Source organism: Microchirus variegatus, assembly GCF_963457635.1.
Source record: "Microchirus variegatus genome assembly, chromosome: 3".
Lineage (NCBI taxonomy): Eukaryota > Metazoa > Chordata > Actinopteri > Pleuronectiformes > Soleidae > Microchirus > Microchirus variegatus.
In genome coordinates this window covers 32654248-32681122 of record NC_139804.1, presented here as the reverse complement: position 1 = coordinate 32681122, position 26875 = coordinate 32654248, and the positions used below count along the sequence as shown (strand labels likewise).

The following is a 26875-nucleotide window of genomic DNA, read 5'->3' as shown; positions in this document are numbered from 1 at the left end:
GTGTTTGGAAATCGGGTTTGAACATTATAACTATTTCCGATTGCATGCCAAGTACAGAAAGCCGTATGGAAGTATGTTTATTGTCTTTGCGTTGGGGTTAATTCCCTTTTCTCAGATTGTCTGTGTCTCTTTTGCAAGGTCAGTGAGTGCAGAAGGTTGGGCTTTAGTTGTGTTTCAGCCCTCGTCACTTTAGTCCTGGAGCTGCAGCCTGCGACACAGACAGACAGACACACACACACACACACACACACAGACACACACAGAGACAGACACAGAACACCGGAGCCGCCACAAACTCGCCACCAACGCGTAGTTGGACGAGCTGAGCGTTAAAGACTGTTTCCCGGGCTGTGTCAAACCTCTGAAAAACCTCTGCGCACGCCTGAACATCATGATGGGACGCACTTCTCTCAGAGACTATTTATTTTCCAGCTGACGTGCGGGAGCGAGCGCAGGCTGAACAGAATCGCTCGGGAAATTTCTCTCTCCGTGTGTGCAGCCGCCGCTGAGGAGGAGGAGGAGGAGGAGAAGACGCGCTCTGACCCAGTGGGATTTTACCATTACCATCCCTTGTTATTTTTCTCTTTTTTATATATATATATATATATATTTAATCCATCAAGACTCCTCTGTGGACACGGAGAGCGATGAATCTACTGAATTACCCGCCGGCTCTGTGTCATTTCTCCAACGAACCTGCGACCACCACCCCGTCCTTAGAATAAAGCTGCCTGTGGAAAAAAGCCGGCACCGTCACCGGCGTCTAAACAGCTGGGATTTACACTTTACTATGTCTTGAGAGTGGAAGCTACACAGATGATGGCAGTGAGTACAGGCTCGCTTACATACAGTCAGGCTACTTTTAGCTCGTCTTTTTTTATTTTTTTTATTCAATACAGACCCTGACTTTAATGATTGTGTGTGTGTGTGTGTGTGTGTGTGTGTGTGTGTGTGGGGAGAGATTGTGGTCACAGCTGTAGTGGGTGTGAGAGTGTGATGGTGAGATCTTGGGCGTTTCTGTCATCGCTGTTGCCGGTGAATCTCAGGTCCCTCCTGGGACTTTTGGGAACATTACATCATTTGAGGAGCCGGCGAATGACTCTGCAAATTGAGGAGAGGCGTGCGCTGCTGCCTTTTATTTGTTATTGTTATTATTATGTTTGTTTGTCCAAAACACAACAACAACAACAACAACAACGACAACAACGACGACGGCAACAAATGCACCACAAATGAACGCACCCACTATTATATATGTTGCCAGCTGCAATGACCAGCGCTGTCATGCGTGCACGAAACGCCACTTGGAGAGAGTGCGCTCGCTCGGCGCACGCTCAGACTGGGCGTATGCGGTGATGTCCTCGGTGAGGCATCCACACATCGACGGGCAGAGTTTGTGAGGGAAGTCTTTGGCATAAATTTAACGCACCCCCCCCCCCCCCCCCCCCCTTCCCAAAAAAACACCCGCCCGGCTGCGGGGTGGGGATCGGTGCAGCTGTCAATTTGCATGTATTCTGTTGGCCAAATCCAGCCTCTCTCTCTCTCTCTCTGTGTGTGTGTGTGTGTGTGTGTGTGTGTGTAGTCTGCCTTCCTGCGCTTCGCTTAATCCCACAGCGGATCAGCTTTGCCGCCCCAGCCTATATATGCGCCTTCTTCTTGCAGCTCCCTCTCTGCCTCTCGTTCACACACACACACACACACTTTAAACGCTTCTATTATTTTTAATCCGGCTCATATTGACGCGATATTATCCGATATTCAGAGGCTGCACGAACCGGGTGGGGATCACACTGACAGGAAACAAGCCGATGATCGAGATTTGAATCGCGACAGCTGCTTTGGATACTCTGCTTCTACTTAGCGATGATCCCACTTTGAAGAGGAAAAAATAACACCAAAAAAAAGAAAGAAAGAAAGAAAAGAAAACACCCGGTTGCCTGAAGCTTCGGGTTTTATGGCATTTAAAGGGCGACCAAACCCAGGATGAACGGTCTGGTTCAGGCGTGATAGTTGGGCTGGTGACCGTGTTTGATGAGCACGTCGGTAAGATCGTTCTCCGCCGATACACCGACACACCGTTTATTTAAGGAAATGACAATGTGAACATTGTCATCGTCAAGAGCGCAGACATTTTGCTGTAAAGTACAGAACACGAGATATTGCAGATTATTAGGCCTCGTGGCTGTGTGTGTGTGTGTGTGTGTGTGTGTGTGTGTGTGTGTGTGTGTGTGTGTGTGTGTGTGTGTGTGTGTGTGTGTGTGTGTGTGTGTGTGTGTGTGTGTGTGTGTACTTGTATTTGTCCCTCTTTGGAACCCTTTCTGGGGGTTAGAGTTAGGGTTCTGGCTACACATACCTTGTCAGGACCAGTACTCACTGGGTCCAGATTTTGGTCCCGATGAGAAAGAACTGGTTATCGTTAGGTTGGGGTTGGGGTTAGGATTCGGGTTGGGGTTGCACATTAACTGGGTTAGGGTTAGGGTTAGGATTCAGGTTGGGGTTGGGGTTGGGGTTGCACATTAACTGGGTTAATGTTCGGGACAATGCTTTGTTCAGTGTCCAAATGAATGGAAGTCAATGATGTATCCTAAATGCTAAAAGTTGCACCTTACGAGGACAAAAACCATTTTACATTTTACAGTGAAGACATGTTTGAAAGTGAGGCTGAGGTCGGGATGAGGTTAAAGTTAGGATTAGGTCAGTAGTAATTATGGTTAAGGTTAGAGTAAGTCTTCAGGAAATTAAAGTCAATGCAATGTCCTATGAAGTCATGGAAACCAGTGTGTGTGTGCGCTTGTTACCTCTGTAGGACATCTGTCATAAGTACTGACTTTTTTTTAGGCTCAGTCGTCCTCATGGGGGACCACAACCCGCTCATAATGACATATAACCTTATTTCTCAAGCTTTGGTTATAACTGGTTATAATAGCATAAATATATGAAATGTGGTTCAGTTAAGTTATTGATCTTCAGGTGTAGATTCGTGTGACCCGGATGACTGAGAAGCTTCACAGACATGGTCAGGTATTGCCTGGTCCTGGTTAAGGTTAGGGTTAAGACAATGGAGGTAGGCTGTGGGAATAAATGGAGGTACAAATAGCTACACAAACCCACTCCCTCAAATACTGAAATCCTACTCTGCGTTTTGGTCACAACAAACATCTCAACATGGTGGCACTGATTTATGCACTGCTTCGATGTGAACATTCTAACTGAATATTTTGCAGAGGTTTACCATGCTGTCCAACAACCGTAAGCACAGCGGTGTAGAGAATATGGTACAAGGCAGCAGAATCACTGTTTGAGCTGGAGAATTGTATAGATTTTTTTCAGTTAAGCCTCATACAACACGTTTTCTCGGGGCTGTCCCTGTTCACATCTAAACAAATCCGAAATCCCTCTCCAAACAGGCAGTGTGCTCAAAGCTATCTACTGTACATTACACACTCTACTTAATAATAATCCACACCCCCTACCTCAAAAAAAAAACGATCCCTTTAAGTAATGACACATAGGGCTGGGCGATATGGCTGAAAAACTGGAAATTGAAATCAAAACAACAAGATAGAAATCTTGTTGAAGACAGAAACATCTCACACATCTGAGGTAATCGAATAGTGATGTATATTGTGATCGTATTAGTACCGAACACGAAACGACACCTTGCCATCACATCCAGGCAAAATGTAGCTTTTGTGGTCAGCTTCACGTCTGTTCTCTCGGACCTGTCGACATGTCATGGAGAAAATCCAGGTCTCCCCCTGGTTTATGTCTCTAAACTGCACATATAGACAATCTGAATATCTAGTTTCCAAGATGCTGAGTCACCTTTTGCTTTGCACTGCATCCAGTTTTTTGTCGCGTATCGTCCGTCGTCTGACGTCAACAGCCGGTGTCTGCACAGGTGTGGCCGAGCAGCCCTTAACTCGAAAAAGCTCCCTCCCTTAAAAAAAATGACTCATGCATAAGATAACATAACGTAAGCCATCGTGGGTTTTTTAATGTGTAATCACTGGTCTTCATAATTAATTTAGCTTCCAGAGCAGCTCATTATGTCGATCATGTAGGAATGTGTTGATCCGCTCTCTTCTCTGCCTTGAGAGACAAATTTTGCCTCGCCTTGCTTTTCATTAACTTTTAAAAGTGTTGTGCGGCGCTATGATAATGCACTCCTGTGGAGACAAGACTGATAACTCTGTCTGCGAGAGAAGTCTCGGGTCAGGTGGAGATTTGCGGCGGGCTGTAAACAACACGGACATTTTCATTAGCCGCAAACTAATCAGTCAGCCAGTGATTGGAGCTCCACGGAAGCGACACAGTCAAGGTTAGACAACAACTGCGGACTCATCTGTCCGTGTCACGCTTTGGTCCTTTGCGTATCGACATGTCAGTGTCACTCATGCTCAGGCCGTCTTACACCCTGTTTTGTCCCTGTTGTCCTATGCAGATGTCGGCGTGGGCGGTGGGATGTTATCCTGACACCTCCAGCCACACAGACTTTGTGTGTGTGTGTGTGTGTGTGTGTCTGTCAATTGTTGCGCAAGCCTCCATGTAACCACACACACTGCAGAGGAATGCAATGTGAATTAAATTGTCAGTTTGCGTCGTTTACAAAAACTGGGAGGCTTCAGAGCTGTGCTTCAGAAAATACTGGTGGATACAAAACTTTGTGGACAAAGGAGGTTCCTGCATGACAGGAAGTCCTTTGTTGTTGCCAAACCACAACAATATTGTGCGACTAATCTTAAGGGTGAATTCCAATTCCTTGCTTAACCCTCAATCTCAAAAATGCGCGGTCCCTCTAGTCCAAATGCTGTCCCGATTCTCAGAAAACTTAAGTTGAGGGGCAAGTTTAAAGGCTGTATATCCTCAATATTGAGATTTTCCGAGACCACCCTTGGGAGCAAGGGCTACCCAGAATGCATTGCGTGTTTTCACATAACAAAGATGGCGCCGAAAGCAGCGAAACGAGTACGCTACAAATTAAGTATTTTCTTTGTTAATAGAGATATAAAAATGATTAAAACCATTGTATTATCTTAGTTTAGGCCAATATTATGGATTACTGACGTCATTGTTGCGTAACATTTATTTTTATTTTACGATCTTTTGTCAATAGCCGGCCGGTGCGGACACGCAATCGCTTGCTATCGTTTACTTTTCAATAAGTCGTGGTGTGTGGTAACTGTCAGCTGAATATGTCCGTGGTTGTGGTATTTGTATGAGTATCATCTTATAACTAACTGACAACCTAATAACTTGACTGACAAACGGATCGTAATAAATAATCGTGATGTAAATGTGTTCTTCTTCTTCTTCTTTTTTGGAGTTGACAGACTGGGTGCAGCTTTCGCGTTATTCTGCCCCCTACAGTCTGAAGAAGTATCTGCATTTAAGGGGTGTCCCATTTCTAAGTGACAAAATAACCCTCAACACTTGGTTTTGAGGGCCAGTAAAGATTAAGGGTTGAGCTTGAGGGTTAAGATTGAGGGTTAAGATAGGAATTGGAATTGGCCCTAATATGACACACTTCCTTCATTTTCTCAATCAATCGGTGCGTCCGTCTCCTGTCTTCGATCTAACTCTCTCTCTGTTCCCGTCTTGTTGCAGGACTACCGGGAGGATGGCATGGACTTGGGGAGCGATGCATCCAGTCGCTCCAGCTCAGAGTCCAACTCCAACAAGGTCACTCCTTGCTCCCCCACTCTTGACCTGGCCACTTTGGAGGACTACAAATCCTCCCCCTCTCTGGACCTGGTCACCTTAGAGGACTACGAGGAGGACGAGGACTACCAAGAGTACAAGAAGAAGGTGATTGAGGAGTGGGAGAGCGAGTACGGAGAGGACTGCGCCTCGCCACAACCTCCTAGTCAGGAGGAAGGTGACGGAGGCACCGAGGGTGTTGACGGCCTCGGGAAAGGCTACAGGAAGACAGTGAACAGTCGCAGCCTCGCTGAAGAATTCCAGGATGTGAAGACTGTCCCGCCTATCCCGGCCCCGGGTGGACACACTGCCACCTCAGTCGCAGTTGTTCCAGAGGAACTGAAACAGAACGGCAATCTGATTTTGCCTCGGAGCAACCCACTCCATTCCCCGGGTACTCCACAGGGGGGCACAGGGACTCCCAAGCCCCGCCACCACAGCTCCAGTCAAGGCAGAGGGAGCCGCAGCAGTGGCTGGGGTGGTGGTGGAGGAGGCGGAGGAGGAACAGGGGTACGGATGGGAGGATATAGAGAAGAAGAAGGTATGGAGGAAGAGCCTCTGCCCACCATGGACTGGGCCGCCCTAGAGAGACACCTGGCCGGGCTGCAGTGCAGAGAGCAGGAGAACCAGAACCTCAACCACAACCAGAACCACAACATGGGCAAGACCCACTACACCTCAGTAAGTGTGCATTATGTTGTCTGTGTGTTCTTGTGGGAGTTGTTTTCCACTATTATGTCTTTGAAGGTTTTGTATGTGCTGATGTAATCTGGCAGTTATCCTTGTCAGGTGACCCTGAAAACACAAGGTTATGTTTGTTGCAGTTAAGAGAGAGGGATTAGTGAGCTAATGTAGCGTTAAGCTATGTGGCCCAGCCATTAACCTGAACATCACGGAATTGTGGGCTCCACAGAGTGAAGTAGAGGCTGCAGGACACGAGAAGAAAATGGATTGCAGTGTATCTTACTGCAGATTCAACAGGAAGTGCACTGATCCAGCTCCTTTGGTCAGAACAGTTGATGCACACTTTCTAACTCACTGAAATTCAGAAATGTCACATTGTTATTATGTAGGAGTCATATCAGTGCACTATTTGTTTGTAGTCTAGTTGCCAACCTTGGAGGTTTGAGTATATGAAGCCTAATTTCTTAATGTCTGTGCTCTTTGCCATGTGGTGAATCCACCAGAAGAGGTCAGTGTTGCATTGACATTCCTGCAGGGAGGATGATCCAGGCCTTTAATGCTGCACTACAGGCTTTTATGATTTACTTGTTGGCATGACATCACTCCGTTAAAATTACAGTCAGAGCCGCAGCTTTACGTTTTATTGCTAGTCTGTGGGCTCTGTAGGGTGTAGCTTTAAAATGTTTCTGGGGGAAAAGCTTGAGAGTTTCACTGCAGTCACAAAGTAAAACAAAACTCAGTGTCTTTCTGAGAGATGGGCACTGTTTTGTTCTCTTTTGGTATGCAAACTCTAAGACCTTCTCCTCAGTGCACATAGACAATAGCTGTAGCCAGTGCCATTGTGAGTGTGCTGTTTGTGCTGTGTGTCTTTGTTTGTCTGTCCTGGAGGCCTCCTCTGTCTCCCTGAAGTATGCCAGGAATGCAGTGGGAGAGGCGGGGGGTGAGAGGAAGGAAAGAGGGATAAAAGGAATGGAAGATGTTTATCTGCAGGACCAGGCAGTTCAGGGCCACCTGCCTCATGTGTTGGTGTCAGTGTTCATTACCTGCTGTCCGTCTTTAGCAGGAAGGTCACCTTCTTGTTTGCTTTGGATCGAGGGGACATTCTGCTCTCCGTCTCCCTCTCTTTCCCTAGGCAACGCGATGATGTGTAATTGACCATGGTGGAAAAGAAATCTCATGAAAGAGAGTCTCTGTCTCCACATGCAGCGACTATCTTCTCCACACACACACACACGATATGCTTATCGCCGTAGACACATTCTCTGGCTCTCCTGGTGTTTTAGATGTGTGTACATGAAGGAAAACTAAGTCTGTTGTGACAGAAAGAGATTGACCCGTCTCGTGGCAGTTTTTCCTGTTTTTTTTTTCTCGTATATTTCTTCCCATAGAAGCAAAAGCTAACCCTCGGATAAAAAAAAAAAAAAAAAATTGACCTCAGAATCTGATAGCCTCGCAAAGATACGAAATTGGAGTTAGCCTTGTAATCCCAGCTGAGCTTAGAACTGAAGTGATACACCAGAAAAGTTGAGAGACACAAGCTCATATCCCGGACAATCCCACTCTCAAAATCATTTAAGTGCTGTAGCTGCTTTTGTGGATGGAAGTACAGTACAATACAGGTAAGCTAGCAAGGCTACGATTAGCATTATCGTAGGGCTAACGTAACACAAGCATGCAACTACTTTGCGGCTAACGTGGCGAACCTGTTTCCAAAGGTAAGCTAGCGAGGCTACGACTAGCATTAGCGTAGGGCTAACATAATACAAACACTGTGCAACCTCATTAGGCACAACTAGAGTTTAGATTCTCTGACCCGAATCGCGGGCCGGGCCGATATTTCCCGCTACTGTCCTCGGGCCGGGCCGGGTCGGACCTATCATCAAGCATTTGTGTTTTTTCTCCCTCGTCGTGTATGCGTGGTATGTTATAGCACGTCGTATTGTGTGAAGGTGTGAAAACCTGCAGGCCATGAACGCATCATCTAAAAAACCAGGAAGCGTATCGTCATTAGCAACATATGCGTTCATGGAAGCGGAGCTCAGCGGCTCTGTTGTTGTTGTTGTAAATTAGACTGTGGCAGCAGGTACAACAAGCTCCCGCTGTGAGTAGGACTTGGACGTACGTGTACATTTACGGCTCACGTATTAAAAAATTGTCGGTTTTAAATCGGGCTCAGGCTCGTAATTACAGTTAATGTGTCGGGCCGGGCCGGGCCGGGCTCGGACGCAACGTGCACGGGCCCGGGTCGGGTCGGGCTTGATTTTCGATTAGCATTAGCGTAGCTAGCTGTTGTGACTGTCAGCCACGCCATTGTATTATGTTAGCCTTTACGTTCCTTATCATGCATTACCATAACTGAAAAACCTTCTTCAGCTCCCACTGTCGGAATACATACTTCCTACGGGCACTGCACTAGTTGTAAAGATGACAATAACTATATTCTATATCCTCTGCTTACAAGAGCATAAAAGCAGTCAAGGGAAACTGAGACTGTTTTTCTGTGGACATCTGGACTCCTTAATTTGCAGGATTTCACGGACCACCAGGAGCAAAGGAGACTGGTGCTTTTAAAAATAATATTAAATATTTAGACATCCACTCAGGTTGGACCCACCACAGGGGGAGCCTCTGCACGTGTTAATGTAAAGTGGCGTCTGTCTTCATAGGATGTGGCAGGGTCTAGTGGGACGACGGAGATGTTCATGCTTCACGAGCATCTGTGCTTTCAGAAGGACGGGGCGCTGAGAAGCTCATAGTTAATTATCTGACGTGGTGCCTGGAGACTGACTCGGCCGCTCTGTTAGCTGCAGACTTAGTCTTGTGTAAGATAATGTGAAAGAACACCACGCACACATCAAATAGGGTCCAACACAGATAATCATTCTAGGAGCCTTTGCTGCAAACCATCACAGAATAATTTAGCCTTTCACTTACAGCCTTAAGTTTGCTCTATGCTTCATTTACCCTCTCTGTTGCTTCATTTTTTTATTTTACTAATGACGTAGTTATTGCAGGTATATTTAGATTTTAGGCTACTTTAATCTCAGCAGCTTCCTGCAAGCTGTGGGTGTGGAGTCAAGAGGATCCGTGAGGATGTGAGGCCTGCTGACCTGTTTGTAATTTGACTCTAATAAACTCCAGTGGCACGTGGCAGATTAGGGCCCACAGGGACCTCAAGTACACCAGAGGTAACACTGCCCCAAGCCGTCCATTTAGCTGCACACCCACGAAAAGTAAACAAAAATGTTGTTCTTCCGAGTCAGCCTTTAGGTGAAAAAGGCAGAGAGAGAGAGAGAGAGAGAGAGGGTGGGGGGGGTGGTCGTGCACGTGCGGCTGTCTGTACCTGTGTGTGTTTAGCGAGCATATCCTGAAAAGGAATTAAATCTGTGCCTGGAAGCTGCTTTTATTTCGATCTCAAAGTGCACACACCCAAGCTTATTCACACAATTTCAAAACACCCCAAAGGCAAACTGTGGTTATGAAGACAGGACCTGTGTTGGGACCTGCTCTCACACACACACACACACACACACACACACACACACACACACACACACACACACACACACACACACACACACACACACACACACACACTCTAGGATACTTCTGTGACTTCCATTACTTTGGATAGCCCAAATAAAGGGTTATCCATATCTTTAACAATAGCGGACACACACACACACACACACACACACACACACGTGTACTTCTGTCTTTATGAGGACAGGTATTCAAATCAAGCATTCCATAACACCCAAATATAACTTTATACATATATATATATATCTCCATATAAAGTATATGTATATTGTCTCTTCACTGTTTTGACAGATTGTGACATTTACACATTTCTCATCCCAGTCAGTGGAAACAACCCATCAGTGAACATCTGTTTAATAGGGAGGTGGTGTTCGCTCTCACACACACACACACACACACACACACACACACACACACACACACACACACACACACACACACACACACACACACACACACATCATATTAACAGTAAAAAGGCCAAGTCTGAGTTTTCTGCCCCAGAAAAAAAAATACTCAAGGGCTGTGGAAAATAAAGGGATGAGAAGAAATAGCAACAGCAGAGTGTGGTTTCTGTTTCTCTCTCTCTGTGCTCTGTGATTATGTACGAGTTCGGTAGTTGAACTGTGCTCAGCAAACCCTCCTCTAACAACCTAACTACTGCCTTCGCCCAGTACTCAGACTGTGCCACGTAGAGGGAGTGAGGGAAGAAATTGAAGGGTCCGAGTGTGGTCACAGTAGATATAAATAGGCTCAAACAATGAATTTGAAGTAGTTACACAAGAGTTTAGTCCTGAATGGGGCGGAAAAAGCAAACAGACATAAAAAAAAGAAGAAGAGAGAAATAGCCAGGATTAAAAAGAACCTGTGGAGGAGGAGGGAGCTGAGAGGAGGAATGTGGGGTCAGAGTGTGGTGAAGGAAGAGAACGGCACAGCCAGAAAGGCTATCCTTGTATGAGGGGAGTAAGTGGGAGGAAGCTTCGGAGACAAGGGGGGCAGGGTCTTAACCAGGTGTGGGGCGTGTGGTGTCTGGTTCGGCCCTTTAGGCCTAACCATTGCTCCTTGTGTGTGTGTGTGTGTTTGTGTGTAACTGTGTGTGTGTGTGTGTGTGTGTGTGTGTGTGTGTGTGTGTGTGTGTGTGTGTGTGTGTGTGTGTGTGTGTGTGTGTGTGTGTGTGTGTGTGTGTGTGTGTGTGTGTGTGTGTGTGTAGTTACCCGCTAAAACACGCCCGGCCCTCTGCACAGCACAGCTCATACATGCGCTCTCCTTACACAGACTGACTTCACTGCCTCTGCCTCAGGGTCAACACACATTTTTTGTGTTAGTCCACACAGACACACACAGAGAGAGAGACACACACATGTGCGCCCTCACTTCACTTAAATCAAAGGATATCTTTTTCTTCATATGGTATCCTGACATTTTGCCAGTGCCGGTACAGACGGTCTTTTACCTTTTTTCTTCTTCTTCTTTTATCAGTGGAGTATTTTTTTTCATCTCACCTTAACCTTGGATTCCTCACAGCAAGCCGGGCACTTAACTCAGGTAAATCAGAATACGATTTAAGCGAAAATATGATATACTGGATCATATTTGTCTGAGTACTGTATGTAACAGAAAAGCTAAATATGTTGGAGCCAGCTGTGTGTGACTTTAACAAACTATGTGGGCTGCTGCATGGCAGCGCTTTGTTTCTTCTAATTCCCTCAAAGAAAGATTATACATCACACACACACACACACACACACACACACACACACAGAGAGAGAGTTCATTTGCGTGTGATTCCTGTTTTGAATGAAAGCTTAAATGCTGCACTCCTGTTTTGAATGTCGCCATCGCCTTGAGTTGCAGGAAGAGCGCGAGTGAGCTTTGGTTACATGGTGTCATCTCAGATGTTCTCTCTCTCTCACACACACACACACACACACACAGCACAAAGATTACAGCTGACTTGCACACACACACATTCCTCACGTGCACCTGTGCGTGGAGTAAAACACAACAGAGTGCTGCAAAAGACAAACAAAGCCAAGCAGTAAATCTGTTCCGAGGCTCTTGTTACTGTGTATACACACATGAAAGGGCAATTAAGACTACGTTTAGAAGCTCTATTTGATCTTCTGAAGCTTTGCTTTGGACTGGATTTGTCAGTGGAGGGAGAAAGAAAAGGGTTAGGAGAGACCAAACCAAAAGAAACGACCATAAATGGGTGTAAACAAAAAAAATCCAGCCAGTAAGGCCATTCACTGGTGGCTATTCCAAATGCTTGATGGACCAAATGCATCAGACAGCTCACTATTGGCTATTGTGCGATCGGACCCTGAAGATATATAGTCGTGTTTACTGTCGAAAACAGTTTTATCACTGGTTCAGTCCAGCGTTCGCCCCCATGGCTTTAAATCCAGTTAGAAAGTGAAGTCAGTTTAACAAGGTAACAAAGGTGCACTGCTGTGCTGTGTTTTATCTGGAGAGGAACAAATGCACCTGCTCACACACACACACACACACACACACACACACACGGACATAAAATCAAACCCGTTTTTGCTATTACATTGACCCCCACACCCCACGGCGAGTTGGGTATGACCAAAAATGTCAATGAAATACTTGAGGTTATTCAGTTCAAGACTCAATGGGAGTGGTCCTGTCTGAAGCTGCTCTTATCTGGTGCCAAAGTACACTGATAATCAGCCCTCACCTGAACTGGTAAACAAATTCACAGGCCTATAAATAAAGAGAAGGGTAGCATAGATGCTACAGTGAAAAAGCTCTTTGAATTTAACTCTGATCGTCCACATATATAGACACACCTGTATGAATCTGATTGGTTGTGATTTGATGATCATTTGTAGCCGCTATAGCAACGCACTCCTCCACTTTTTGTGAGGTTGATCATCCTAATAGTGATAAAACTCAAACACAAACCCACCCTTTCCTCTGATTCATCCAACCCGTGACTCACTAAGGTCTGAGAAAAGGTTGATGAAATGAAACAAACCCTTCTTCCTCCATGTGTTATTGTCTCTCTGGCCACATAAGTCAGCTTTGGCTCATACCAAACTGTCAGAGTCATTTTACTTCACTGTTCCAAATCCCCACCTCCTTCTACTCTATTGCTTTTCTTCTCTCCTCCCTTCAGACATCCCCTATCCTTCGCGACCCGTTCCCACTCCTGTTCCCCGATAATTGTCCTCTTCCTCAAGCTGTCAGAAAGCATTACAGCCTAATGTTCACAGACAGCCAAAATGCAGCAGGAGACTACCCGACCACCTCCTCCTCCTCCTCCTCCTCCTCCCCGCTCTGTTTCACCTTCTCCACCCTATGAAAACTATCAAAGAGGGGCGCAGGCTGTGAGTGGCAGAGCGTGCTGTGGAGGAAATGAGGATTTATGTAGCAGCGAGGAGACCAGTCCATGTCAGGTCATCCGCAGGGAGCGCAGCCACATATATATATATATACGGAGAAACACTGATAAGCCTCAGAAGTGATGGGAGTGAAAGAGATGAAAACACAACAGAGCTGGAAATTGAAAATAAGAGTGTGTGTGTGTGTGGGGGGGGGGGGGGGGGTGGGTGTGGGTGTGTATGTGTGTGTTTGAATGTTTTGAAAAAGTGAAGAAATTCAAAGTTGAGTCAGAGACTCACAGATTGTGTTGTGTGTCTGCACTGTGTGTGTGTGTGTGTGTGTGTGTGTGTGTGTGTGTGTGTGTGTGTGTGTGTGTGTGTGTGTGTGATTAATACAGAGGCTGTCCAATCAATATTGAAAAAGCACAAAGGTATTCAGCTTATTATGATAGAAAGTACACAAAGAACACAAGTTCTTCGGCTTTTTATAAAGGTTCCCTTTTGGAGGGTTCTACCAAGAGCCTCTTTTAAAACCCTTTATTCAGGAAAAGGGTTTTAAAGGGTTCTCTGGATCAAAACGGTTCTCACTGGAACCATTAGTGTTACCAAGAACCCTTGGTAAATGGTTCCAGGTAGAACCTCAGCCCTTGTAGAAGGACCCTTTTGGAACCCTTATTTCTAAGCGTGCAGGTGAAAATCTTCACTTTCCATCATCTAAGTCAGGGGTTCTCAAAGTTTTGATACCTGAGGGCCAATTTAGGAACCCAACATTGGACTGAGGGCCGCCAAAGGAAAAAACCAGAAAGAAATCCCATTTGTAATCATTTTAATGACCAGATTGCAGTTCTACAGTTTAGCGTTAAGTAATATAAGCGTTAATATAAAGTAATTTAAGCATTAATATAATAACGCTTTATAATTTTATGATTTACTGGGTAATTCCCCAGTATTTTGGCCATTGTTCTTACCTTCTAATTACAGGTTAATACCAAGTAACACATTTCTGTTACCATATATTTACTGAGTAAATAACTAGTAATTGGGGGCTGTAGCGACCTGCTTATTACCAGCTTATAACCCAATAATACACTAAAATTCACCATATAGAAACCAGGTACCCATAATTTTTGTTTACACTTATTGGTCTGTATCCAGTAATGTCCAATAAACATTTAATAAGCTTAGTCCCTCCTGGATTAAAACTATCAACTGTAATTCATTACGGGCCGCCAGAAATGTTTCTGCGGGCCGCCATTGGCCCCCGGGCCACACTTTGAGAACCAATGATCTAAGTGATTCAATCTACAGCTCTACCACTGTTACCTACCTGAGTTTCAATATTTCATTTTCCCGTTTTTGTTTTATATAATTAAATAATACGCATATAAAAGAGCCCGGGACAAATATCAGCTCCTATGACTCACCATGACTCACCACGAGTGTGATAAATGATCAGGTAGTCATTTATTTAGATGGTACACAAATTAGCTGTCACACATGCTCTTCGTCGTTCCACCAACTGTAGACATGAAGTCCTCATTAGAGCGACCTATGGTGGTTGATCTTAGCATGTAGACACACACACACACACATACACACACTCCCTGGCCTTCCACATCAGTTCTTCCCTGTCAAAGCGAGCTCATTACTGCCAGAATCTCGCGGCCGTCACACTGAGCCCAACCTGCTCTGCTATGCCGTGTTTTCGCACTGGCACAAAATGTCAGTTCACTAAAAAGCATCTGTGCCTCCCCTTACCCTGCTGAGACACACAGGGAGAAAGAGTCAAAGGGAGGCCGGGAACATTGAGAGAAAGACGAGGAGCGTCGGGGGTTAGATGGAGGAAAGTTGTGGAAAAAAGAAAAGCAAACGCAGTTGCTCTGAAAGGCCAGTGAGAGACGAAGGAGGGCCGGGACGGCACGCGGGCAAAAAAAAAAAAGACAGAGGCCAAGCTGTTTGTGAACGAGAGGCAGGAGGCGTCACAGCAGTGTGACTGGATTCATGTATTTTGTATGAGCTGCACAGTGTTACGGGTCATTATTCACCTCCTACAGTATCACTTTCAGCTCAATCTCTCTCTTTCTCTATAAATACATTACCTTGTGTTTCACTGTCATGTCAGCGATGTATGGTTTTGTTAAATTAAGCTTCAGTGTTCTCCATGTAGCAGTTTTATATATAAATGTGATGGAATATTATCTTACAAGGACGACGGGTTAAAGATATTCCAACACGGATGCATTTTTAATTGCCAAATAGCACTGCTATCACAAGACGTGTGACCGTGTTAAATTATGTAATAATAATAATGAGAATAAATGTTAAAATCTTAACAATTGGACCTATCTGTAAGCATTCTCTATGTAGGTCATTCACTTCTTATTCAGGAGCATAGTGAGTATGACTGACACATGAAGGACGGCGTGAATTCATTTAGAAACATTGAGTTAGACATGTTGCGTAACGTAGAACCTAAACTGCGGTGTTTTGAAAATGTAGTTTTCAATGAGAGGTGGAGACGTTTTTCAGCCCTAAATTCAGGTTTATTGTTATTCAAGATTCAAGATTCAAGATTCAAGATGCTTTATTTATCCCGAGGGAAATTATTGTGCAACAATTGGGAGGTAAAAGTGTAGATGTACAAGAGTTAAAAGATACATTAAATAAAATAAAATAAAATAAAATAAAAATAAAACAAAAAAATAAAATAAAAATAAAAGTAAAATAAACAAATAAGACAATGCAACAAAGTGCCAAACAGAAGGAAAAACAGTAACTTACAACAGTAACTTAAATGCAACAATGCCACAAAAAAGAATCCAAAAAAGAATCACAGTCAACGTAGGTATATATAATATACAGCAGTACGCACGGAAATAAAATAAGTACAACTAAATATGGTGAGCACATGTTGAAAGTGATAAACAGTGATAAGGTGACTAATGATATCAGCATAGTGCAAACAAAGTAAAGTGATGAAGTGATATGGGTAAAGTGACATTTTGATCAGGACACAGTGTCTCCACTGTTCCTAATGCGGCCAGAAGTTATCTCAATTAGTGCTGGGCAAGTTAACGCATTAACGGCGTCAACGTTAACGTACATTAACGCGTGACGCGTTTTCCATGACGGCTGACCGGAAAAAGACGTGCGGGACGTCATGTTTACGTGACTCCCGGTTGTTAAAATGAGTCTCTAAAGTAACGCTGAAGTTTAAAAACAGAGGCACACATAACGCAGTACACAGGTACGCTGGTTTTTTTTTAGCACTCCAGTTTTCGACTGTAGGCGCACGCTAACGGCGCCTAAAGGAGCTAACGCAGCTAACAGAGCTAACTGATTAACTGTCTTTTTCCGGTCAGTCGTCATGGAAACTTCATGGATTGTTGCCAAATAGAGTTGCGGGTTCACTGCTCGCGAAATTCTAGAGCTTGAGCATCGGCCAATCACATCACGGCGTCATTGCGAATAGCTCGGCACGGGCATTAGCCATTCAAATCACAGTTAGCGTTGAGCTCAAACACGGCTCCAATGGAGCTCTCGGACCAGATTGTTCTCCCCTTTGTTGATGTTGTTGTGTACCCAACAATGAGACAACATTATTTTCAGCGTTTACAGTGGCAGGTAAAAGTGTGGATTCATATGAATGTATGTGTAAGTTTTTGGCCTGTGGAACATTAAATGAATTTAAATTCAACATGTCAAGTGGTTCATGCTGAAAGTGCATTGATCACCGTGCAGTAGCACTCATCAAATGTGGATAAAGAATTGTTGTCTCTGTCTCCACCTGAACTGTGAATCCGATTGTAACCTTGACAACCGTGTGAAGGTCGGGGGGGGGGGGGGGGGAGTTTGGGGTGTCTGACTGCTGCCATGGTGATGTGGGAAGATAAAGGGCTTGATGGGGCTTCTTTTATCGAAGTGTGACTCACAGATGTTGGGCATCAAAGTTTTTTTGTTGTGCTCCTGTGTGTGTGTGTATGTGTGTGTGAGGAGGTGAACCAGGCATTTGTATTCCGAGAGGAGAGGCACCAGGCTTTTGTGAGCCCAGAAAGTTGTAAAGATCTTAATCCTGGAGATTTGACATCAGAGCGTTGGCATCCATTTTAATGTTCTTCACCCGTGAAGTCCACAAGGCCAAAGATAGTGTGACGACATCCATGGTACTGATGTCTCTCTGCAGTCTGTCCATTCAGAAGTATAATAACAGTGTTGCACCTGTGTCCACACGAAAAGTTACTGTTGTTGCGAATGAAAAGAGAACGCTTGAGACAAGTTTGAACTCTACCGACTACAAATTCTGATGTAAACAACATGATTTCTTGAGGTTATTTATGCTTAACTCTCGTCACCAGCCACTTTTAAATCTGCCATTTCTTTCTTTGTCTATAACCCTAGCATGCTTGTGTCCAAATTGATCACAAGTCAATGTCATGCACGGATAATGTTATCCAAGGTTAGTGGAACAGCGTGGGCAGGGTTCCAGTCTGTCCCAGCGTGCCCCCCGACACGGTAGGTCGACCCAGAGCTGGTGATGGTGCAGGCAGGAGCACAGAGATCAGAGCAGGGAAGTTCATCGATCCACTTCCAGCTCATTAAACCCAAGAGTGGTCTTATCGGGAAAAGCAGCGTCACCCGAAAAGAGATCAATATCAGATAGAGAGATTTGGCCCCGGGAGGAGGGATGAGATAACAAGGGCGAGACAACAAAAAAAGACAAAGATGAAAGCTGGGACAACACTGTCATGTTTTTGTGCTTTACAGCTGTAATAGGAGTGTTGATTGGTGACAACAGTGACTGAAAACAATGAAAGGCTGATCACATGTAATTGTTTCTAGGCAAATTTCCCTCCTAAAAAAAATGACATTTATTTTCAAGTCAAAACAGATTTGAAGAGACAAATCAGAAAACAAAGGGATTTATCGCACTAATGCGTGTTTGTCAGTGTGGAGAAAAGGGTTCAGGAATGGAGAAAGGACGGATTTACTCAGTAGGCTGGCCTGCATTTTGGATTATAGGCAGGCCATCTGCCACTTTGGGATTATAATTCCACAAACACACAGAAAACGAGGTGAAGCTGTGCATACAGTATATCAACACAGTAAGGCAGCACGGTACACTCTTAGAAATAAGGGTTCCAAAAGGGTTCTTCTACAAGGGCTGAGGTTCTACCTGGAACAATTTGCTTCTGAAAAAGGAAAAAACCTGGCTTTTTCAAGGGTTCTTCGTAACACTAATGGTCCCAGTAAGAACCATTTTGATCCAGAGAACCCTAAACCCCCTTTCAATCAATCAATCAATCAATCAATCTTTATTTATATAGCCCACAGTTTACAAAACATAGTTTCTCTCACGGGACTTCACAGGGTTGGTAACATCCTCTGTCCTTAGACCTTCGACCAGGGTAAGGAAAAACTACCAGGGAAAAAACCCTTGTAAAAGGGAAAAAGGGTAGAAACCTTAGGGAGAACCACAGGTGAGGGATCCACTCCCTGGACGGACAGACGTGCAGTAGATGTTACCCAAAACATACAATACACAATGACAAGAATAAAAAGTGAAAAAAAAAAAAAAAAAAAACCTGAATAAAGGGTTTTAAAAAAGTTCTTGGTGACACCCTCCAAAAGGGTTCCAGGTGGAACCTTTATAAAAATGTTCCAAAAAGGGTTCTCCTATGAGGACAAGCCGAAGAGCCTTATATGGTTCTACTTAGCACTTGTATTTTTAAGCATGTAGTGAATGACATTCTGTGCGTAGTTTACACAGGAAGTGAAAACTATTCGTTTAAAGTTTGTTGCCCAGAGTTTTACTGGTGACTGTTAACGCATCATGGATCAGGATGATGATGAAGGACAGAGTTATCCCCTCACACTTTCCACTCCGTCTGACATCTACTCTACATGAAACAGAGGGATTCACAGCGACCCGACCCACACATTTTTCCACAATCCCCTTTTTTTTTTTTTTTCCCCTCGCTGGCCAACTCTGCATACCCTCAGCCCAAAAGCTCCTCCCCCCATTCAGTCCGATTCATGCAGAGAAAGGCAACTGGGAGTGTACTCTGCTCTCCACTCCCTCCCTCCCTCTCTGTGTGTGTCTCTCTCTCTCGTTCTCACACCCAGTTTTCAGTCTGTCACTCCCCTCCCTCTTTTTTTTCGGCTTTGGAGAAGCAGCGATCAAACCTTGTCATTTTCTCCTGATAAACAGACAGAATAAAAAAAACAAGTGGAATAGAATAGGAATAGAATAGGAGAATACATTTATAGGCTGGTGGGATCTCACTCCCTCCCCCCCCACCTTTCCTGTTCTGTCCACTCCTCGCTGCTGGAATACCACTGCAGGGCTGGGAATCTTATCCCAGTCCGGCTCCTGTTCCTGTTCCCTCAGCTCAGCCAGCTCCACTCGAGGATGCTGTGAAGGATGGTCCACCAGGAAAACTGTTCTTACCAGGTATTTATCGGACCTGAAGGACATAACCCACGTTGTTTAATGCAAATATTAATTTATTATATTATAATTAGCTTTACGTTGCACGATTGCTGTGTTTTACTTCCGAAGTTCAGATCGTGGAAAATGTGTGTGTGTGTGTGTGTGTGTGTGTCTATAAATGAAACAAGGACATTGTGGTTATATGTGTGTTATTGCACTGACTCAGACTTGTGTAGGAGTGCCGCTGTGTCTTCAGCGCTGATGTGATTGTGCAGTGAATTGCACGTCTGGCTGGTTGCTAAGAGAACTCTTGACTCGAGGGAATAATGTCCCACCTCCCCTCCACCTCCACCTCCTCCCTCCCCCCGTCCACCTTCATCAATCCGCATCAGGATGGCATGAGTTGTGCATGTAACTGCAGCTAAACTCTGCAGAGTGCATGCAAATGCAGCGTAAGCTGTGAAGTTTCACTCAGAGGAGGCTCAGTTACTCAGTGACTAATGAAAACCTGCGAATGGCGTTGTGCACAAGTCGTGCTTATGAGTTTGTCATCCTCGCCTGACGTGCTTTACAACAGCAGTCCCACTTAATCTGTAACAAGGATTTTGGGGGGGGAAATGAATGAGTCGTGATTAAAAGACAGCGTGTTCCATCTGCTTTTCTATAACCGGCTCTGCTCGGGGGAAGCGAGTCTGCACTGCGGTGAAGAGAGAGGTAGATGAAAGGCAGAAGAGATGAACTGAATGTGCTGGGGGGCGACATCAAGAGGGGATGATGTTGATTCTTTGATGAGGCAAGAAAGTGATACATAAGAATCTGCAGAGGAAATGATGAGAAGGAATGGAAAGAGACTTACAGAGACGGAGTGGCCTTGCAGGTTACGTGAAACCGTTAGAGTCCCAATTCTGAGCTTCAACCATGAAATTGTCTTCTGGATTCAAGTGGACATGTCTTTTTAGTGTATGCACTGGGACGTGCCTCTGTTTAGCAAACTGGTCGTTCAACTTTCTGAGAATACTTCATCGTGATACTTTAAAGGTGCCATATGTAAGAACGTGGCCAAAAACGGTTACTACATTCAAATTCAAAATACCGAGGGTCTTTTAGGTTGCGTTTTCTGACGTAACTGGCAACCCGTGGTTGCTCGGCGGCTGAGACTCTACTGACTGCAACGATTGGTGGACGGCGCAACATGCCAAAACATGATTTCAAAACATAAACATGATTTGCAGTCTGCAAAATATTTTTTTAATGCAAATATTTTGTCTGTACTGTTATTGTTGGTGAGTTCAGTTTGTTATATGAACATTATTCCTGAGTCTCTGTGACATATTAGGATGATTTTATGGCCAGTTGCTTTAGATTTATTACGTAATGCACCTTTGTTTTATGCAAATTCATTAATTCAGTTGAACTGGAATTCCAGCTGCATGTTCAACATTTTTTGTACTTGCATGGTGGTAAGATCGAGGGAGTAGTTGTGTAACAGGAGAAGAATTTCCTGCCATGTTTTGTGGCATGGAGTGACAGAAGAAAAAATGTCAGGATGGAAGGAAATAGAAGCTGATAAGGAAAGAGAAAAGAGGAAGCCAAAGAGCTACGGTGGATGAAAGGCAGAGATAAAAAACAGGAGCAGGAAAAGCAAAGAGAAGAGTTCATTGAAAACACTGAGAATGCTGCACACAGCTTTCTGAAGCTGACAATGGAAGCAATCACCGACCGCAGATCAGTTTTTTTTTCACAGAAGAAAATTCAGGAAGACGTTGAGAAGAGTTTATGCTAATAAGAGCCGCTTTATTAAGGCATGATTGGGGCGTAGATATGAAAGAAAGATGGATCTAATAGGAAGAGGAAGAACAAGAGCGGTAAGCAGAACAGAGGGCTCAGGCTCTCGTAACAGCAACTCTCTAGAGGCCCCTCAATTAGACTGGTAACCTGGCAACCAGCAGGCAGACAGCGCCCCTTACATATAACACACACACACACACACACACACACACACACACACACACTGATGGGTGGAAAGAAGCAAAGGGCAGTGGAAATGCATGAGGGGATTAATGACGGAATAAAATGGACAAGGAGTAAACAGATTAAGTGGAAATAGAGAGAGTTAGGAAGGGTGTTGTCCTCATGTCTCTGTGTCTCCCGGGACAAATCTGTGTCTTGGGGGTGATTTCTCTTCTCTACATTGTCTCCTTCAGCTAAGGTGTGGCACACTTGTCCTCTAAAGAGAGAAGAGAGAAGGAAGGGAAACCGACCGAAAACCGCCCGTCCCTCGCTGTTTGTTCTTCCCATGATATATTTCCGGCTTCTTGTCAGAAGCCATTAGCCAATTAAATGACAGGCTGACCTCGAGAAACAGTCATTTAACCACTTGACCCCCATCGTCAACCAAACCCCCCCCCCCCACACACACTCCTAATCGATTTAAGCCCCGTCAGTTTTTCAAATAAATCCAGATCACAAGAATAAACAATGCTCCGCTGAAGCCGTCTCCTTCATTTGATGCCGCACTTCATTAAGCGCTTAAGTGATGTAAAAGCTCGGGCGTGTTTACTCGAAGGCATTTGTCATCCAGAATCTCATGTGAATCTACAAACCTTGCCGTGCCTTATTGCTGTCAGCAGCGACGGAAGGTTGACGGTGAGATTTATCAGCGCGTCATCTCCGGGGCCGTACGTATCCTGTCAGCTCGCCAAGGCCCCCCACGAAACCTGAGCGAATGCCGAAATCCTGGTCCCTCCGCAGGATTTGTGCGAGCGCGCCTGTGCGAGGATTTACTGCACCGTCCACAGAGAACTCAGCGTATGGATATTATTACCAGTATGTATTTTTGTTTGTGCTCTTTAGAGAGCGGTAAACAAAATGCTCCAGCGTGAGCGTAACAGTAGACGAGGTGTGGCTGGATGAATTATAAATGAGGACTAGCAGTACAGTGGATGGATCCTGCTCGGATGACAGGGCTGATCAATACGGCCGAATAACAGAGCCCACTTTGTGGAATTGCTGACACCGCAAGCTTGTCCAGTTTGCCAAGGGGAAAAATATATAACATGAAAACATGCAGCATCTCCAAATGTACACGTTTATTACACTGGTCAATACCACGTTTATTAAGTTTTATTAAATCTGATTTAGGATCATTTTGATGTGCTGAATCCAAAAATCACATTGATTTTGCTAAATCAGGTCAACTTTCTGAACAAAGCTACATATTCGTTTTTTAACGTTTTTATTTACGGGTATTTTCACGTCATATGATGCAAAATTCTTTTATATTTCTTGCAATAAGCAAATTATGAAGATTTTGCATGTGCCAACTTCTGACTAATTGTTTTTATATTTATATATTACAAGTGAATGAAATGGCTTCGACTAGAAGATCTTGCAAAAATCAGCCTGGCGTATTCTGCTACATCTGCAGTGAATACACCATGGTTCCTGACAGGAATCTGATAGAAAACTATGTTTTTTTTCCTCCTAAAACCTTTTTGGATGAGAAATATTAACGAAAATCAACTGACAACTGACAATAATAACAACTGTTATTAGTATATTCTGATTTCTTTCTTGTAAAAAGCAAAAAGAAAAATATTTATTCTTTAAATATTACATCTTTTAATGGGTTATAGTTTCATTTGTATATTTGAAATTAGGATTTCCCTGCATCAAATGAGTAGGGAAATAGTAGTATTTTAGCCAAACAGATGGATATACTGAGGGGGAAAAGGAACATTTTTCGTCTTATAGATAAAAGACACATGTGAGAAGTTTCCATATGAATTTCAGATGCAGGAAGTTGGGAAATTATCTTTTAAGTCATCTTTAATCATCATCATCATCAGGGATGGATTTGGCTATTTATAAGGCATATATACGTATATATATATATGCTATATGACATCAACGTCCAAATAATATCATATTTTCCATCATAAACCTCCTCAGATGCTTGCCTGTGTGAGTTTCCCGATTAGCCCCCCCCCCCCATGCTCCTTTAGCAGCCCAATTTGTTTGGAACACTCATGGAGCATTGCTATGGAGAGAGAAAAACTCCCCCCCCCCATGTTGCTATGGTTGCAGTCTCCTTATTTTGTCCTCTTCTTCCCAAAATAAGAGCACATCTGAGTCGACCAACATCATCATATACTGTATGTGTCAATGTGTAAATTCGAGCCGGTGTGACACAAGCGATCACGTCGACGTTCCCTGTTTGCTGAGATAAAAGTGATATAAAGAGTGAGTGCATCGCGGGTGTGGGTGCACACACACACACACACACACACACACACACACACACACACACACACACACACACACACACACACACACACACACACACACACAGTGCAGTGCCATTGGCCTTGGATGTGAGACTTACAGGAGGTGCCAGGAACCTTCTCTCCCACAGTCACCCTCTGTTCACTTGGAACAATAAGCTGTTCTCTGTGTGTGTGTGTGTTTTTCTCTCTCTCTCTCTTTTCTCTCTCTGTCTCTCTCTCTTTGCACACACACACATATTCTTGTAAAGCATCCTTAGTGAGGACACTTGCAGACATTTTTACTCCTATTTTAAAGTTTTTTATTCTGGTTTTAGGTCTTTTAGCGTCCTTTTGTTGTCTATAATTGGTGAGCCAAAGACAATTTTCCACCTCGGTGGACAATAAAGACGTATTCTATACATTCCCCTAACCCTTAACATAAACCTAATTGTAACCCACTTCCTGCAGCAGAGGAATTAACTCGTGCTTTTGATTGTCCGTGTGAGTTTTTTTTTTTTGTTTTTTTTTTACCAATTCCCTGCCTCCTGTACCTGAGGAACCCAGATAACCCTTCACTCCCGCTCTCACATGATCCCATTTGAATCGGCGGTGACTTCACCCTCGCTATGAAGTCAGCCTGGATAATGAAGCAGCGAAGCAGCAGGATTAAATCTGCCCCACCCTGTAGCGGCTCTCACTCACAAGGAACTCTGGTTTTGTGTCCATGTTGTCTGCTGCTGCTGCAGCAGCATGTGCTGTATAGTGTATAGTGTATAGTGTGTGGGTGGATTCTGACAATTCATTCTACCAATAATCTCCAGGGATCTACACTGTGTGTGTGTGTGGAAAATGTTCTTTGATGTTATCATGCAAATGCCTTTTTTTCCCCCCCCCCAACCGTCTTCAGCTCAGATTCTTTCTTCTTTTCTTTCTGAAGTTATTCTCGTCTCCGCTCTTGTCTCTCCGTAGAGTAACAGATGAATGTGATTCATGTTCATCAGTATCACTTGGCGTTCTCTTCCCTCACATCTCTCTCCTCTCGTCTCTCTCGTACCCCTTTGTCCTTGGCTATTTTTTTTTTAATCTCACATCTCTCACGTCTTCTCATTAGATTGCCGACTGTTGAGCCAGATCCATTTTTACGATCTCTCTGCACGGGGGGAGAGGACTTTTCACAGACAGAGAAGCACTCCTTTCAAACTTTTAACCAGCTCTCTGAAGGTTAAATTATATTTTCAAGGCTTATATTAGAACGGTTACAATCCCTTGACTGAGAAAATACAACTGTGTGTTTCTCAGTCACGCTCTATGGATACATGCAGCCTTTACGAGGGAAAAATATACATATTATTTCATGGTGAACGGTCTGTTTAGCGCTTTTCTAGTTTTCTTTTTCGACCACTCAAAGCTGCTTCACGCTACAGTTTTATCATTCACTCATTCATACCCATTCTGCCATGAATTCATACATCTTTCCTCCTCATTCACACGCTGCCGACATAGCCGTGGGGTTCAGTGTCCGGAGCCTCACTGAGCCACTGTCGCTCAATTTATTTCATAATACATTTTACATAAAGTATATTTTAAATGTGTAAAACGTATCAACATTTATTGTTGTTAAGTTGTTGCTGCTAGAGCTGTGCATCTTCACTGGATTGGATTAGGATTAGCAGGTTCAACAGTTCAATGTGATTTGATATCACAATGCATCTCCTGAATTGTATATATATATATGAATGTACATGGCTATGTTCTGATAATCTGATAAATATTATATATTAAATGACATAATATCAAATCAATACTGTGATACATAGTTTAAATCGCCGTTAAATCCACTTATACTACTGTGTATAAAGTCTAGTGTTGGTATAGCTATTCAGATTTTTTTTTATGGTGAGGCACTGCACACACAGAGAGAGGGTGAGACATTGTTTGCACACACACACACACACACACACACACACACACAGGGAGAGCGACTGTCTGCTCATCCGTTTACTTAACAAACACACACACACACACAAGGAGATGGAGAGAGACTGTGAGTGTGTGGGCTCTTGTGTTAACTTGTTAACTTCACACACACACACTGCTTCTCCCTGTGTGATTTTAAACTTACTTTTTACTACAATATCGATTCAGTGCTTTCTCAGTTCCTGTCTCATAAAAAATTGTCATATTTTGGCCTGAATTTTAGTTGTTTAGGGACAATCTTTGTTTTTGCTGAGATTAGAATTGTGTTAAGGATAACTGCTTATAGGTAAAGTCACTATGACTAATACTTTTACTAGTGTAAAAGTTGCTGTTCACAATACAAGCACTAAACACTGTGGAAATGATTTATTGAAAGTATGTTCCCTTTTCAGCTGTTACGCAGATTCCTGTTTAGCTAGTGGCTAGCTGTTAGCATGTTGAGCACCTAGTCCAGTTTTAAAGGGGACATATTATGCAAAATCAACTTTTCAACTCATTTAAATCCTTATATTTGGGACATGCGATGTCGACTTCCCCGCTCCTTAGGACGTCACAAGATGATAAATTCCTGGAATTGTTGTCTCGCGGAGCTCCGCTTTGTCCGTAAAACAGGCGAGAGTGCTGGCGAGGGCAACGCTATCCGAAAACCGGAAGTCGGCGTAAAGTTCTATTCTTGGCTCCACAGTGCAGCACAGAGTTCTACACAAACTTCCAGCCTCAGAGGATTTATCTGTCCAGTGGATACATGTTATATGACGGCAATGTGCCTGCTAGAGCCTGCAAATGATCACTTTTCCAAATGCTAAATGCTCTTTGCTCCCAGTAGCCTCTGTGACTGATGTCATTTCCTGTCCCTTTTTACTTTTTTTTTTAAGGTGGACCTTTAAGGTGGACCTAAAGAGATACTACTAAACCGAGCATTCTGA

General features: G+C 44.0%; 1 protein-coding gene across 2 annotated transcripts in view; it reads left to right on the top strand.

Annotated features, from left to right (window-relative positions):
• Positions 1-239: 239 nt before the first annotated feature.
• The window catches only part of schip1 (schwannomin interacting protein 1), a 49678-nt gene continuing 23042 nt past the window's right edge, over positions 240-26875 (top strand). Inside the window, exons 1-2 of one of the 2 annotated variants that reach the window (XM_083887181.1) lie at positions 240-825; positions 5608-6381. In XM_083887181.1, coding sequence (XP_083743307.1) covers positions 817-825; positions 5608-6381 — 783 coding nt within the window. In that variant the 5' untranslated portion in view covers positions 240-816. Of the gene's footprint in view, positions 826-1703; positions 2044-5607; positions 6382-26875 lie in introns of those variants that run through there. The other variant, XM_083887180.1, reaches the window with a different exon arrangement.